Raw genomic sequence first — 17,486 nt, forward strand, 5'->3', positions numbered from 1 at the left:
CCCATCTATATGTTGCTTACAAGAGACTCATTTTAGGCCTAAAGACACCTGCAGATTGACAGTAAGGGGATGGAGAACCATCTGTCATGGCAATGGTCATCAGAAGTAAGCTGGAGTAGCCATACTTCTATCAGACAAACTAGATTAAAAAAAAAAAAAGACTGTTAATAAAAGATGAAGAAGGGCATTGTATCATGATTAAGGGGTCTATCCACCAAGAAGATCTAACAATTGTAAATATTTATTCTCCCAATGTGGGAGAACCCAAATATATAAATCAATGATCAAAACACAAAGAAACTCATTGATAATAATGCCATAATGGTAGGGGACTTCAATACCCCGCTTACAACAATGGACAGACCATGTAAGCAGAAAATCAACAAGGGAACAATGGCTTTGAAAGACACACTGGACCAGATGGACTTAACAGGTGTATTCAGATTATTTCACCCTAAAGCAGTAGAATACACATTCTTCTTGAGCGCACATGGAACATTCTCCAGAATAGATCACATACTGGGACACAAATCAGCCCTCAACAAGTACAACAAGATTGAGACCATACCTGACATATATTTTCAGACCACAACACTATGAAACTTGAAATCAACAACAAGAAAAAATTTGGAAAGACCATGAATACTTGCAGATTAAAGAACATCCTACTAAAGAATGAAAGGGTTGGGGCGCCTGGGTGGCTTGGTTGGTTAAGCGTCCGACTTCGGCTCAGGTCATGATCTCACGGTCTGTGAGTTCGAGCCCCGCGTCGGGCTCTGTGCTGACAGCTCAGAGCCTAGAACCTGTTTCAGATTCTGTGTCTCCCTCTCTCTCTGCCCCTCCCCTGTTCATGCTCTGTCTCTCTCTGTCTCAAAAATAAATAAACGTTAAAAAAAAAAAGAATGAAAGGGTTAACCAAGAAATTAAAGAGGAAATTAAAAAGTGCATGGAAGCCAATGAAAATAAAAACACGACAGCCCCAAACCTCCGGGATGCAGCAAAGGAGGTCATAAGAAGGAAATATATAGCCATCCAGGCCTTCCTAAAGAAGGAAGAAGAGTCTCAAATATACAACCTAACCTTACACCTAAAAGAGTTGGAAAAAGAACAGCAAATAAAGCCCAAAGCCAGCAGAAGGGAAATAATAAAGATTAGAGCAGAAATCAATGATATTGAAATTTAAAAAAGAGTAGAACAGATCAATGAAACCAGGAGCTGATTCTTTGAAAGAATTAACAAAACTGATAAACCCCTAGCCAGGCTGGTCAAAAAGAAAAAAGACCCAAATAAATAAAACCAAGAATGAAAGAGGAGAGATCACAACCAACACTGTAGAAATAAAACAATAATAAGAGAATATTATGGGCAATTACATGCCAACAAATTTGGCAACCTGGAAGAAATAGACAAATTCCTAGAAACATACAAACTACAAAAACTGAAACAGGAAGAAATAGAAAATCTGAAATGACCCATAACCAGTAAAGAAATTGAATCAGTAATCAAAAATCTCCCAATAAACAAGAGTCCAGGGCTGGATGGCTTTCCAGGAGAATTCTACCAAACATTTAAAAAGTTAACATCTATTTTGAATCTGTTCAAAAAAATAGAAATGGAAGGAAAACTTCCAAACTCATTCTACGAGGCCAGCATTACCCTGATTCTAAAACCAAAGACCCAACTAAAAAGGAAAACTACAGACCAATTTTCCTGAAGAACAAGGATGTAAAAATTTTCAACAAAATACTAGCAAACTGGATCCAACAATACATTAAAAGGATTATTCACCATGATCAAGTGGGATTTATTCCTGGGATGCAGGGCTGGTTCAATATCCATAAATCAGTCAATGTGATACATTAATAAAAGAAAGGATAAGAACCACATGATCCTCTCAATAGATGCAGAAAAAGCATTTGACAAAAGACAGCATGCTTTCTTGATAAAATCCCTCAAGAAAGTAGGGATAGAAGGAACATACCACAAGATCATAAAGGCCATATATGAAAAGCCCACTGCTAATATCATCCTCAATGGGGAAAAACTGAGAGCTTTCCCCCTAAGGTCAGGAACACGACAGGGATGCCCATTATCACAACTGTTAATCAACATAGTGTTGGAAGTCCTGGCCTCAGCAATCAGGCAACGCAAAGAAATAAAAGGCATCCAAATTGGCAAGGAGGAAGTCAAAACTTCACTCTTCATATACGACGTGATACTCCATGTGGAAAACCCAAAAACTACTAGAATTGATACATGAATTCAGCAAAGTCACAGGATATAAAATCAATGTACAGAAATCGGTTGCATTTCTATACACCACTAGTGAAGTAACAGAAAGAGAAATCAAGGAATCGATCCCATTTACAATTGCACCAAAACCCATAAAATACCTAGGAATAAAGCTAACCAAAGAGGTGAAAAATATATACACTGAAAACTATAGAAACCTTATGAAAGAATTGAAGAAGACACACAAAAAAATGGAAAAATATTCCATGCTCATGGATTGGAAGAACAAATATTGTTAAAATGTTGATACTACCCAAAGCAATCTACATATTCAATGCAATCCCTATCAAAGTTTCTCTCCAAAATATCATTGGTACAATACCTCATTTCTAGCCTGTAAACTTCTTGAAGATAGGGACCATTTTGTGTATCATTAGTCCCTGGTGCCTACTACAATCACATAAACACACAAAACAATTCCTAAATATTGTTGAATATTAGAGAGCAATAGTTCTACATATGTGTGCAGGAAAAAAACTCTTCTCCAATGCAGTTAGACTGATAAGTGATGGATAATTTGAAAAATGTAGTTAAAATAGAAGACCATAAAAAAGATATGTATCAAATATTTTTAATTTAAAACACATACGTTCATTCCTACATTTGTATGCATATTAGTTTCTTCACAAACATTCTATTGTAAGGCCTTTTGTGTATATTAATTTCTTCACAAACATTCCATTGTAAGGCCAAGGCCTTTTATTTGAGTATGAACTGGCTTATGAGAATTATGCAACATCTTTCATGCACAAACCACACTAAAAACGCACCATTTGAAGATACTTTGTTTTGTTTTTTCAAAAGTAAATTGGAAGCAATTTGAGTAGACTCTTCAGAGATTTTTGTTTTCTCTAATTCTCATCCAAACATAATGTAGCAGCATTTTTAAAATAATTTTATTATTTTTTAGTTTTCCCATTCAATCTTGTTTTCTTAGAAATAATTCCATGTATTTTCGGATGGTGTACACAGTGTTTATAATTAAACTGCCTATCAACAGTAAGGCCAATTCTCTGGCAATCTAGTGTCTTAAAAATTCATCGTTATTGATTGTAGTAATAGGCAAGTTTACTATATTGCTTATTTTCTCTTGTGGCTGGTCACATCCATTTGTAAGTCAGCCCACCCAACAGGTTAACCCTGGCAGGTTTGGCCAGGGTGTAGAGTTCTTGGGACTTGGTCCTCTGGAAAAAAGGCAGCATGCCAGGTTTTGTAAAGCAACTATACCATTTGCCATGGTCACTTGAAACTGAACAAAAGCTCCATGATTTCACACTTGTGTATATTCAAATCTCTCAGGTAGATGGCAACCAGACTCCATAAATAAATGCTTGTTACCACTGTTTCAAAACTGAGACTTTTAAAAGCAACTACCTCTGTCTTGAAGGGTAAATCCCTAATGAAATTAGTTATGTGACACCTGAACAATAGTCTAAGGCTTCCAAATTAGGTAAGAAGGACTCTCCTTTGATGCATTTAATACAGTCATAATAAAATCAACTAAATAGATTTTGGGTGAGTCTTGACATGACAACACATGACTAATACACAGAGTGCACTCAGATTTTTTTTTTTTAATTTCAGATTTGTTTTGTGAGATATAACAAAATAAGAGCAGTATTTCTTACTCTAGAATAACAAATTGAGAAATTGTGCATTTAAGTGGGCATCAGTGTGTATTTCACAACACATATTAGTTGTATTTAGCTACAGTAATAAAAATACTTTTACTTTTTAAAGAAATATCAGATATGAATGGCAAGCTGTCACATCATGAAATATAAGTAACAATGTCACTATGCTATTTCAAAATTATTTGTCTGTCTTTCTGCTCCACAAGATCTAAGCTCAAAGGCAACATAAGATTCATTCTGCCTACCTTAACTTTGGGTACAAAGTTAGATACATGATAAATAGTTGAATTGAAATATAAGTTGCCATTGTAATACATTAAAGAATGCAGGTCTTTTAATGTAAGTTCAAAGTTACAATGAGGTGATGGGACCAATAATTTTAAAACATTTTCTTTTGTACAATTGAGGCTCAGTAAGGCTTAAAATACGCAGCCAATCATACTTTACTTCTTAAATAAGAACATAGGAGATCTCTATATAAAATGACTGAAAGGGAAAAAAAAGTGTTAAATCTCCTAAGCAGGCATCACATTTTTTTTTAAAAAAATTACTCTATCAGATGCTCAAGGAAAGTTATCAGAAATTAGTACAAAATGTTCGAAATATCTAACATAGAATCTTCTCCATTCCCCATTTTTTATACGATTACCATGAAATATTTGAGTATTCCTTAAAAATATCTGATGGCTCTACGATAGGTACTTAGAAATTAAATATACAAAATTCATGCCTTCCCCCATCCAATATGAATTATATATTTTATCCAAAAGAGGAAAGATATTTAAATCAAATAATTACAACAGTGATAGGGATTCATTTTATTGTGTTTTCCATATAGACAGAGGTTTTTTTGATGAAGAAAAATCTTTACAAAGGTCATCTATAATTGAATCAGCACCAAATAAAATTTAGCTTTTAAATGAGTCAGGTATTCTACATTTGGAATTCAATTTCACAAACATTCAAGGTTAGTGGCTTTTGGTAAGAAAAAAAGACTAGCAGAAAGGAAAAAGACACTTTTTCAACAGATAGTAACATAGTTTTTTTTTTAATTGCTCTGGGAAAACACAGTATAGTTATTTAAGAAATGTCTTTTAAGCAATATTTAAGTGCTTCAAGTCAAGAGGTCTTCAGACTAAAAAATATTTTAAAATTTGCCAAGATACTGCAGCATCAAAAATATTCTCCTTATTCACTTAATTTCATGTTGAAGGAAACATTTGACAGATAAGTAAACAAAAGGCAAAAAAGTTTACCTGCATTTTTATATAATAAATTTTAGATCTATAAAAATTTCCTGGTTTGTACACAAAGGCCAATGCTTGACCTTCATTGATCCATTTTTATGTAGTTAAAAAAATACAGTATCAAATCTTTCTCCCTCCCCCCAAAAAACTAGAAGAAATATTTTAAATTGTGAGTGTGTGAATGTAGCTATGCATATCTTTAAGTGCACAAAATACACAAATATCACTTTACTTGGAAAATTATTTTCATCATACTGTAAACATCTCTTTCTCTAAATCTGAACATTTCAAAATAGTCTTTGGTATTCTTAGCTATTGTGCTTTGAAATGGAAACTTAAAAGATTTCTGTAGCAGTGCTACATAAACATTTTAAGATATAAATAAGAAAAATGCACTTGGAATAAGTTATAATTAGCTGCTTTTGCATAATTTTCAACAACTACAGTGTATGCTTAGTCACAGTTTTATGAGAAAGAATATCTTCTTTTTCAACTCCTTAATTTTAAGGAACACTTAATCATTTTGGCTAAAAATCCATTTTTGCAGTGGATCTGACGGATTGCATGACACTAAGCTTGGATGCTCTCCATTTGCTGAAAGGCACATTTTTAAGAATGGATTATATAGAAGTTGATCCTACAATAAAAGGAAACACAATAGGCATTAAATTTCAAGACTCATAGCTAACTGATAGATATGGAAACTACATTACGATCTCATGGAAGCTAAAGGGAGACCCACATACCAAATGTACATTGTTCTTAACTTTTAATCTTCCTCAGATCAACTATGTCATAAAATCTTGTTGGTTTTTGGCATTTTGGCATTTATGCCACTACTGTTCAATTCACAGAAGGTATTACATAAATAAAGAGATGTAGACAGAGTGAGGGCTGAATCAAGTTTTCAAACAAGAAACATTCCATTGGGATATCCGTAAGTGACAAACTCTTTTAAAATATTATGTTATAAACACCAGTCTCTTATAGTGTTCTGGTAGGGCACAAAACAATTTTTAGGTAAGAACTGCTATGTTCTAGCTAAGCCTTAAAACAAAAACAGAGGGGCACCTGGGTGGCTCAGTCGGTTGAGCATCCGACTTCGGCTCAGATCATGATCTCACAGTTTGTGAGTTCGAGCCCTGCATCGGGCTCTGTGCTGACAGCTCAGAGCCTAGAGCCTGGAGCCTGCTTCTGATTCTGTGTCTCCCTCTCTCTCTGCCACTCCCCCACTTGTGCTCTGTCTCTCTGCCTCTCAGAAATAAAAATTAAAAAAAACAAACAGAAAAACAGAAAATATATTTTATATATTCTTTCAATTCTAAATTCATAAAAAAGTTCTAAAACAGGTGAAAAGAATTAATTACTGTAGGTGAGGAAAATATAATGATTTTTTTTCCTTTCTGTCAGGATAAAAAAAATGTGGCTGTTGTCAGAAGCCTTATAAGAAACTCTTAAAAAGACAGATATGGGCAACTATTATTAATAATTCACAAAAGTGTTGATCTGTATAAATCATGCCTTCACTAAGCAACTTTACTATTATTTTGCTTCTAAGAGTATTTAATTCCTAGATATATTCTCTTTATCACATTGGTAGATATACACAATAACAAAGTTAACAAAGAGAAATTCTGATGGATAACATTAATATGCTATGTTTCATTCATTTTCTCAGATAAGCAATTAGAGCTAATCAAAATAATTACATGGAGAGGTGAATTAATTGCACTCAGTTACCTTTTGGATCTCCCATATCTGTTCTCCACTGGCCACTGTCTTGTGACCTTTGTAGGCACATGCCCTCAGCTGAACAAGACCTTGAGCAGCATGAAGACATAATTCCTTCTGGATGTTATGGCGAATTTCACGTTGAGCCGAGTATTCAAAATACTGTGAAAAGAAGAATGCTATTACTGACTTGTATCCTCAGTTGCAAAATAATGGTCCAATAGTAATAATAATAATCACTGAATAATGAAGTCATGTGTACTGAACAAAATAATGCAATAAAAGTAGGCATTAGAAACATAAGCTGAGCTTTTATGACAGAAGATGCTAAATGCTTTTCCAGCGTATCAGCAATAGGTAGTTACTTAAGAATGTATTGTCTTCCTCTCATGTCAGAAATAGGAGGTTATCAGGTGGGATGGAGGCTAGCTAGGACTGGTACAGCATGGAAAAGGATCTGGAAACTTCTAGCAAGCATATTAATTGCCTCTTCCTCTCTGCAAAGTGTTCCTTTTCTCTTATTCCTCTCAATTAATGGCATTTTCATTTACATTAGGAACAATTCTCCATGTCTCAGTTTCCTTGCCTGTAAAATGGGTAATTTATTTATATTTTTTCTTTTTTCGTTTTGAGAGAGAGAGAGAGACAGAGAGACAGAGAGAGAGAGAATCCCAAGCAGGCTTCACACTCAGCATGGAGCCTGACACAGGGCTCAATCTCACGATTCTGAGATCATCACCTGAACCCAAATCAAGAGTCAGACACCTAGCTGACTGAGCCACCCAGGCACCCCTAAAATGGGTAATTTAATAGTTCCTACCCTACAGTGTTATGAGGATAAAAGGGATAATAAGTGTAAAACACTCAGAACAATAACTGGTACATGGTAAGCTTTTAATTCATTTTAGCTGTTATTACTAGGATTGATGTTTCTCTCTCCCCATATGTCCAGTTATATAGCTTCTTAGCTCTACCAAATTTCCTTCTCAGACGTCACCATCCCACTTTCCTTGGTACATCACTTCTCTTATTCAGGCACTCAGAATCTTTACTGTAATACCTCCAGAGACCTGCAGTCTCTGCCCCCATAATCCAATTCACCCTGCTGCCAGTCTTTCATAACACTGATTCAATCTCCTACCTCCCTTACTTGAGTGAGTCACTAATGTTGCTAAGAGAAGTCTACACTTCTTAACTGGTACGTGAATTCTTCCATTTTCAATCTTATATCAACCAATGCCTGAACTGTATGCTATATTCTTTCCGCACAATTCTACCAACGCAGAGCATATGCATCCATAACTCTAAGACTGCTTTACTGTGCTGTGCCTGAAATATCCTTCTGGATCCTTCTCTGCCTAGCTAATTCCTTTTTAGCCTCAAAAAGCCAATTCAAATGTTACTTTGCTTCTTTAGTTTCCCTGAACTTGTCCTACTGAACAAAATTACACCTGTTTCAGGGTTCCCGTGGCATATCAGAAATAACTTTTATTGCACTCTATCGGAATTGTGTGTGTAGCTAGCTGGCTTCACAGACCAAAGTCAGGCAGTGTATCTAATAATAACATCCATTACAAATCAAATACTTCACAATGTTGACATTCCAAAGATAAAATAAGTGAACATAATGGATTTTTAATAATGAAGTGATTAGTCTTAGCACTAATATTTATTGAGCCTTTATTATGTGCTAAGCAGGGGCTGTTTTAAACCCTTTATGTGTATTAGACTAGGCACTTCACAAACATTAGCTGAATTAACCTTGAGTTCCCCTGATCTTGGCCTCATGCTTAATTTAGCTCCTTCCATAAATATATCCATCATTTTTATAACTGATAGGTCTTCAGATGGAGACACTGAAAGGAGTATAGATCATGAAAATAGTACTTTGGCTAACATTCCTCAAGAAAGATAAATCTTAGAATTTCAAAGATGGTGTGAAAAGTTGGTCCAGTATCTTAGTTTACCCATGTTATATATTTTTTAATCATTAAAAGGTAGTTATAAAGAATAGGAAAGAGTTGAAGATACTTAAGCAACCAAAAGAATGTATAATTAGCTAGCTGGGGATAGTGGAGAGACATAACTTGGAACCAGGACAAATGCCCTGGAGTGGAAAGTAGCAGCAGCAAAGCATTACGTGTTATAAAGCCATAATGACTTACACAGCATTATTGCACCAGTATATTTGATCAATATAGTCACGTTATCAAATTACTTATTTTTTTTGAATGTTTATTTATTTTTGAGAGAGAGAGAGAGAGACAGAGCATGAGTGGAACAGGGGCAGAGAGAGAGGGAGACACAGAATCCTTAGCAGGCTCCAGGCTCTGAGCTGTCAGCACAGAGCCCAACGTGGGGCTTGAACCCACGAGCTGTAAGATCATGACCTGAGCCAAAGTTGGACGCTCAACCGACTGAGCCACCCAAGCGCCCCTCAAACTACTTATTTTTACTTGGCATACACAAATACTGTTATAATGGAGTTTTAATGTTATAAAATTGTCATTATCTGGTCAAAATAGTAGAAGGGAGCATGAAGAAATGATTAAGTTGGATGACAGATCAAAAACACTTAGCACTAAAGGAACTAAAATTTGCAATGTAGTTTAAATGCAATGCTTGACTTAAAATTTAAAGGAAAGAAACCAAAATAAAATCGACCACTGTGGTACAGTGCTAGAAACCAGAGTCATCTTCTTAATATTTAAACCAGGACCCACACCTGGGTGGCTCAGCCGGTTGAGCATCCAACTTTGGCTCAGGTCATGATCTCACAGTTTGTGAGCTCATGGGGCTCACTGCTGTCAGCACAGAGCCAGGTTAGATCCTCTGTCCCCCTCTCTGCCCCTCCCCCACTTGCATGGTTTTTTTTTTCTCTCTCTCTCTCACACACACACAAATAAACATTTAAAAAAATGAAACCAGGAAATATTATTCTCCTCAAAACTCTCAGATGGCCTCTGTCATATTCAGAACTAAATCCAAGTTCCTAGGGGAGGTCTGCAAAACCTTCAATGACCAGGCCCTTTATCGATGTCTCTGACCTCATTTCCTACCCTGTCTTCCTGGACCATTCTGCTGCAGCCACACTGACTTGCTGACCGCTCCATTTACCTGCCACTGGCTTCTAGCCTTGCACCCCTTCTGCCAGGATGCCCCCTTCCTGGAACACGGTTCCTCTCCAATTCCTTTAGGCCTCTGCTCCAACATCACCTTTTCAAAGAGGTCTTCCTGAACCTCTGAAAACAAATCCCCCCTCCACCCTGCTCCTCACATTCAAATCACCCATCTACCTCACTTCATTTTTCTTTATGCCCAAAATTACATATGTTTATTTCTTCTCCTTCAAGAACACAAGCTCCACAAGGTAGGATTTTTCAATACAACAGTGCTAGTTACATTACAGGCTCTAAACAAATATTTATTGAAAGAACATGTGAACTACTTCTCCATCCCCCGAGTTTTATTATTTTTTAATTTATTTTTATTTTGTTAAGATTATTTATTCTGAGAGACAGAGACAGTATGAGTGGGGGAGAGGCAGAGAGAGGGACAGAAAGAAACCCAAATAGGCTCTGTGCTGCCAGTGCAGAGCCCAATGTGAGGCTCAACTTGGGAAACTGTGAGATCATGGTCAAGAGTCTTATGCTTAACCAACTGAGCCACCCAGGCACCATGCCTTCCATCTAAATTTTTAAAAGACATCTATACTGTATTTATAATTTACAAGTTATTTCAGAGAAAAGACTATAAAAACATCTTTATGGCAAGGACAAGAGAAAAACAGATAAACAATGTATAAGATATTTTCAACTCATGATAAAATAAATGTAATGGTAGAGGAAGCTTAGGAAAATTTGTAAGTATTTACATTTAGTGATAAGGTTTTTACAAATGACTAAATACTTCTTATTGTCCAAAAACTTAATTTTAACTAGCATGGTTCAGTATTATTTCCAAAAAAAAATACAATTATTTATTTTTCTTCTAATATATAGAAGGCAATGTTATTTTAAAACGTGTGTGTGTGTGTGTATAATATATATATATATATATATATATATATATATGCACATATGTAGATATATGTGTGTATAGGTATATATGCATGTGTCTATACCTGTGTGTATGTGTGTATGTGAATCTCCATCACATTCTATAATTATATCTCAATCACTAGCTATGGCTTCTGGGCTTCTGTGTTCTCTACCCTCAGTAGATTAGTTGGTTTGATGAGAAGGGATTAGAACTAGAGTAAGCTGAGGTTAATGACTAGGAAGAAACATGGAAGAGGATGGACCAGGAGATAAACTGATACTTTCTTAAAGCTGACATCACCAAAGTTCCATCCGCTTAAAATAGGACATTGTGAGTATTTAATAGTACGAAAATCCTCCACACACATCTTGAACTCTACACCAAAATACCTGCAATTCACAGAAGAAAGACATACCAGCTCTCCTCCTTAGAACCCCCCTTCACATTCTTCCCATCCTGTTCTCACTCCCACCAGCCATCTCATAACTGCTATGTACCTTTCGAAAAACGTTTTCAAATGTCATCTTTCCAAGGAAAATGTATGGGCACCCAGTCTAATTCATTCAGATGCCCTCCCCCATACTCTGGAAGCACTCTGAATGGTTTATCCCAGACCTTATCATGCTGACGGTAACCATTGGTTTTGAAATATAGATTTCTTGAGGGAGACAGAATCTAAATTTCTTGAACCCAGCAGAATACCTGGCATGGAGGGGTCACTCAGTGAATTTGTTGAATTAACAAATGAGAAGAGTTCAATCCTTCCAGGAGTTAACTTGTAAAAGGCAAGGCAAAGAAGCTAAATGCTAAAATTGTATGTTAATAAGTTCTCTACCCATAGTAGGCCAAACAGTGACACTTGACATTTGTCTTAATTGCTAAAACAGTCAAAGCGTGGTAACAAGCAGATAAATCATCAGTCAAGGATAATCAAGAACATGCCTTTTTTTATTAAAAAAAATTTTTTTTTTAATGTTTTTTTTTTTAATTTATTTTTGAAGGAGAGAGAGACAGAGCATGAGCAGGGGAGAAGCAGAGAGAGAGGGAGACATAGAATTTGAAGCAGGCTCCAGGCTCTAAGCTGTCAGCACAGAGCCCGATGTGGGGTTCGAACTCACGAACTGTGAGATCATGACCTGAGCCGAAGTCGGACACTTAACCGACTGAGCCACCCAGGTGCCCCATAACATGCCTTTTTGTAAAGAACGTATTGAAATAATATCATGATCCACAAAAATAACTTATAATACTGCTCTTCTGGTATCACATTTAATATAATTTGCTATCAAATGCAGTTAAATATAGCCTTTATGTATAATTTTGCAAAAGCACCTTGCCAATAGTCCCAAAACATAAAAGACCCACATACAAGATCCTGGGTTTTTTTTTTAATTTCAGATGGCATGACTCTATTATTTTCTCATTTGCCTTTCTACTGAATGGGTAGGCAACTTCAAATTGTTTTCCGAGTCAGAATGAAAGTCAAAACAAAGTATGCAACAACTTTAATATTAATTGCCAAACATTATTAACCTAAAAGCATTTTAAATACCAATTTATACCAAAATATAAAGCTGATTAGGGACTTCTGACAACTTATTTGTAAGAGCCAACAAAAAGGGAGGATTTTTAGCGCAGTGCTCACCTGGTTTCCCCCGAGTCCATGGCATGTATACAAAATTAATGGTTTGCCTCCTTGATTATTTTCTCCAACATCCAGACACAAAGGCTGACCAATGCTTTTAATCTAAAGGGAAATTTTCAAGTTATAAGAATTTTTTTTTTAATCTATGTGGTTTGTATATTTTTTTCAGTTAATTCCAGGAAGTAGTATTAATAAATAGTAATGTAAAATCTCAAAAGCAATAAACCGGGAAGTATTTCAGCAATTTTCACTGAACCACATAAATGTTTGTGGCAAGGCATAAACCAAGTAAAAAGGAGGATGAAAACACTCACATATCCAGATATAACAGGATTAAGGTCTGGCACATATGCTTCTGGATAAATAGTGTTCAGATACCATGTAAAATTTTTACATTGAAGGCGGTGCTTTATTTCAAATCTTTTTGAAAGATCACCAAATGATTTCTGGAGAAAGAGAAGAAGTAAAAAGAATGCTTAATCAAAACAGCACTGATAAAGTAGTTTAAATGCTACTATTTGTGTTTACATTTGGATCTTAAAGAAAAAAATTCTGGGCCAAAATGCAAGATACAATTTAAAGTATCCACCATTTATTCAGGTAACAAGTATGCCTGCCTGCTTGTCTCTGCCTTCAAAGAGAGTCATGTTACCACTGTGGTGCTGACGTAATACTATTTTATTCTTTCTTTGTGGTACCAGACGTCCCCCATGGGCAAAAGGTCTCTAGAGAAATGCTGTGGGCCAAGAAATGGTAGTGGGGGCATCCAAAATGGATCCTAATTTTATACCCAAAAATGATCTGTAAAGTGAGGTGTGAGGAATCAGGTATAAAGAAACAGTTGCCAATACAATGTAATTTATATCTCTTCTCTAGTCAAGACTACAAAAGACAACACACTTGGGAGTATATTTTTTTTCTAGTTTTAAATGAGTTACTTACTCCTAACAAAATCTTAAACATAATAATGTATTAGTAGAAAAAGGCAAGTTTTTAATAACTGCATTTTATTTTCCTTTATCGTGAAAGGACTAGGAAAAGAATTTTAAAGAACACTATTAAACTGAAAAGGTATTTGGTCTATAGGCAAAATTTTAAAGGAAAATTATATTTGGTACCTATTATATAGAAAGTTTAAATACTCAAGCTTATCATTTCAGTTAAGAAAATATTTTCTCTGCCAACTGTAATGTCTTGACCAGGGATTTTAGCAAAAAATATAAACTCTAAAGGATTTCTGACTAGCTTATTCATTTTATCACAAGATCTGTTTGCCTTGTGGTAAAAATAGGGGTTTACTGGCTCCCCTGCCCTATTGTGGGAGATAAGCACTTAGCGCCCACTTGCCTGCTTAGCCAAGTACACAATCTGCCCAATTTGTCCTGGTGGCCTTAAATAAAAAGATAGCCATCTAACCCAGTAGTGCTCTGACTTTGCATGCCACTGGCATGTTACAAGAAGTTACTGGAGACCACAGAAAAGCTGGAAAGAGGTAACCAGACCTTCTTTATGACAGTCAAAATGTTGATGCCCTTTAATCTCAATATATACCCTCTGCAAATCAGCACTGTTTCTTAAAAAGGGGGTTGGATGCCATTCACTGAAGCATGTTCTTAAAATGTTGAGCTTGTGAACCACACCCAATATTGAACTTGTTGGAGCTCGGTTCTAATGTCTTAAGCATTACAATTCTGCACAGCTTTTACTATGACGGGTCAGTAACAATAGTGCCATACATTTGTGAGCACTTACTTCTTTATTTCATAGCTACTCTGGGAGACAGGCAAGTGTTTCATCTCTGAAAACAGGGAAGCAGAGAGAAGCTTGGCTGAGCACACACCTCATGTTGGGCCAACTCTCAACCACCTTATGAAGTGTCATCCCATTTTATAGACTCAGAAGGGCTTTGCAAAGGTAACCCCTCCAGTGAGCTGTGGAACCAGAACTTGAAATAAAAAAGCCTTGATACTTCTGGTTTATTCTCCTACCACACTCTGACATTGTCTCCATCTCCAGTTCAAAGAGCCACTTAGCACCTTTATTTAGGTGTTAATCACATCACCTAAAACCAGTTAAAAGTGGTTCCACTTAACCATATTCTTGGGGTAAAATACTACACCAAAGCAGTTACAAAAACTAAATATCTTCCATACTTAAAGAGTAACATCAAGTGGAATGCCTAAATTTTTAAAAAGGCATATTACTTGATTTTTCCTCAAGAAAAAAAAAAGAAAACATCGGCATCAATCAGTTATGTGTGTGTGTATACACACACACACACACATAAATAGATATAATATATATAAATATTATATATATTTATATATATAATATATATGTATATTATATAATATATATATTATATATATATTATATATTATACATACATATTATATATATATATATATTTGAGAGAAAGAGCACGTGCATGTGCACACGAGGGAAAGGGGCAGAGGGAGAGAGATGACCTGAGCCAAAATCAAGAGTCAGACACTCAACTGACTGAGCCACCAGGTGCTCCAATAAGTTATATACTCTGAGTTAAAAAACTCAATTTCAAAATTAACTTTTAAAAATGTTTTGCACTTGAACTGACACAAATAAGTAAAAGAATATGTGAACTTGATGTGGATTTTTATTGTAATTTAATGATTTAGCTCTAACTTACTTGTTTAACAATTTTTGCTGCATCTGTGTTTCTCCTATAAAATATTTCCTTGTATTCATCCATCCAGACTTCTGCAAGGCGAACTTGGTTGCGAGCAATCACCTGAGTGCCTTTTGGAAAGGTATGAGGGCTTTTGCTGCGAAAGACATGTCCAACAACAGAGCAAGGCATAATCTCCAACTGCCCACCACATTGCCATACCTGATAATTAATGATATTTGTTTAAATTCACAGTATTTTTAAAATATAAAAGTGTTGCTTTTAAATTCACCTTTAAGATACTAATGAAAACAAAACAGAAAAGATTTATAATAACTTCACAAATAGTCTCTGTCCTCTGCCAGTTCAACTTAAATTCTTAAATATAAAAAAACAACTTTATGAAATGGTACAAATACTAAAGACAACATAAGTATACTTTCAGGAAATATTTCAACAAAATAGTGATTTCAGATCTCTCATAAAAATAAAGCCCCACATTTTGTTTTTTGCAAACAATTATGCGAGCTCTCTAATATATACAAAAGACCAAAGACTCTTCTGTATTTGAATTCTATCTTCTTATACAAGTTATATGGCCACTTCACTTGAACCAGATTCTCTCTTCTCTGGCATGAACTAGCAGTCTTGGAGTAAGTGGACCCAGACTCTATTTACTCCTTGCATATTCAATTTTCTAATTTAGAAAACAATTCCAGATAATACCAAAGTACAATCTTTTAAGCTTGTGAAGTAGTTGGTCATTATTAAAGACTCATACCTATTTAGAGATAGAGGGACAAAAAAACTTATTTGCATTATCTCTAGATAAAATGAAAAATTATTAAATCAATACTTGCTCATTTAAAAATCTTAGCAATCAGTTCTGCCATAAACAGTCACTAAGCAAAAAATCGAAAATGAAGACATGCTTAATAATCTGTGCTAGCATTAGGGCAAGAGATCATATTCTCTCTCTCTCTCTCTCTCTTTTGTTTTTAAACAAATGAGAAAACTCAGTGGTATTTTTAATTCAACAAATTGTGCCTGAGATCTAACACACGCTAGGGGTTGGGAATACTTAAATGGATATAATAAGACCCCTCCCTTGAGCAGTTCAAATTTGGCTAAGATCATCATTGCCATTATGTAATGGAGCCAGAGCTAAAACTTAAATCTTCTAACTACTAGTTCAGTTCTTTTCCCAGTACCTTCCAGTCTAAAGGATGAAAGATGAATGATAGAGTCATTGCAGAAAATGAATCATGAAATGAAATAAGTGTATGTGGAGACCATCCAAAGTTTTTGTTTTGTTTCTCATATTGACTTTTAATATGTATAGGGGGAAAAAAAGGTCATTTAATCCAAAGAGTTAAGGTCTTTTTAAAATTATACATAAATGTTTTTCCATTCTGACTCCCTTGATAATCAACTCATTTCCTGAAGCACTAGATTGAATTATATTTATCTTGGCTGGAATTCAGTAGCTACAAGTGCATTAATTGGTGCTATTGGCTGGACACAGGAGTTTAACTGATTCCTCTTGTTACACTGGCAGCAACGAGTAAATATATTAACGTTTTAAAAAGAAATACCCGTATTCTAAAATTTCTAGCAATTGAATTTTAGAAAGCACAAAAAGTAAAGCCTGCACACATCTAGGATAATCATATCAGCCAATTAGAACAAAATGTGTATTTTATTGTCTAATATGTGTTATATTTATAAACTTACTCTGAAAGACATTTCTATATTTTCACCTCCCCAGATTTCCATTTCTTCATCATAAGTTCCAATATATTCAAAATATTCTTTTGATATGGAAAAAAGGCCTCCTGCAAAAGTGGGTGTTCTGAAAAATAATCCATTGTCAAATTTTGTTATAAAAATAAAATACGGAAAAACAAGTTATTTAAAGAGTGACTAAATCAAATCACAAACAAATTAGATCACAATTTCAAGAAGTTTTATATTGGTTAATAGAAACTAAAAATGCTACCTTCAGAGTCAAATTTTATGGGGAAGCGGGGAGGGAAGTACTTTAAATATATTTTCCCAGAGAAACAAAATTATTAAGTGTCTTCTAACCAACTCTAAGGATTCTTTACTAATGATTATGAGAAGACAAAAGGCCTCACTGATTCTACTTCCTATTCGGTAACATCATGTGTAAGTATATACATAAATGGCTTCTCTATTCCCAACATAGGATGTGTGTGTGTTTCTTTATTTCATTAGTGTGAATTACC

General features: G+C 35.1%; 1 protein-coding gene across 4 annotated transcripts in view; it reads right to left on the bottom strand.

The window, feature by feature from the left end:
- Positions 1-4,720: 4,720 nt before the first annotated feature.
- GALNT3 (polypeptide N-acetylgalactosaminyltransferase 3) overlaps positions 4,721-17,486 on the bottom strand; it is a 43,806-nt gene continuing 31,040 nt past the window's right edge. For all 4 annotated transcript variants that reach the window (XM_042949002.1, XM_042949003.1, XM_042949005.1 and 1 more), the window contains 6 exons: positions 16,972-17,089; positions 15,259-15,459; positions 12,905-13,036; positions 12,591-12,692; positions 6,914-7,066; positions 4,721-5,810 (listed from right to left, as the gene is read on the bottom strand). In XM_042949002.1, coding sequence (XP_042804936.1) covers positions 5,688-5,810; positions 6,914-7,066; positions 12,591-12,692; positions 12,905-13,036; positions 15,259-15,459; positions 16,972-17,089 — 829 coding nt within the window. In that variant the 3' untranslated portion in view covers positions 4,721-5,687. The remainder of the gene's footprint in view (positions 5,811-6,913; positions 7,067-12,590; positions 12,693-12,904; positions 13,037-15,258; positions 15,460-16,971; positions 17,090-17,486) is intronic.

Source organism: Panthera leo, chromosome C1 (assembly GCF_018350215.1).
Source record: "Panthera leo isolate Ple1 chromosome C1, P.leo_Ple1_pat1.1, whole genome shotgun sequence".
Classification (NCBI taxonomy): Eukaryota; Metazoa; Chordata; class Mammalia; order Carnivora; family Felidae; genus Panthera; species Panthera leo.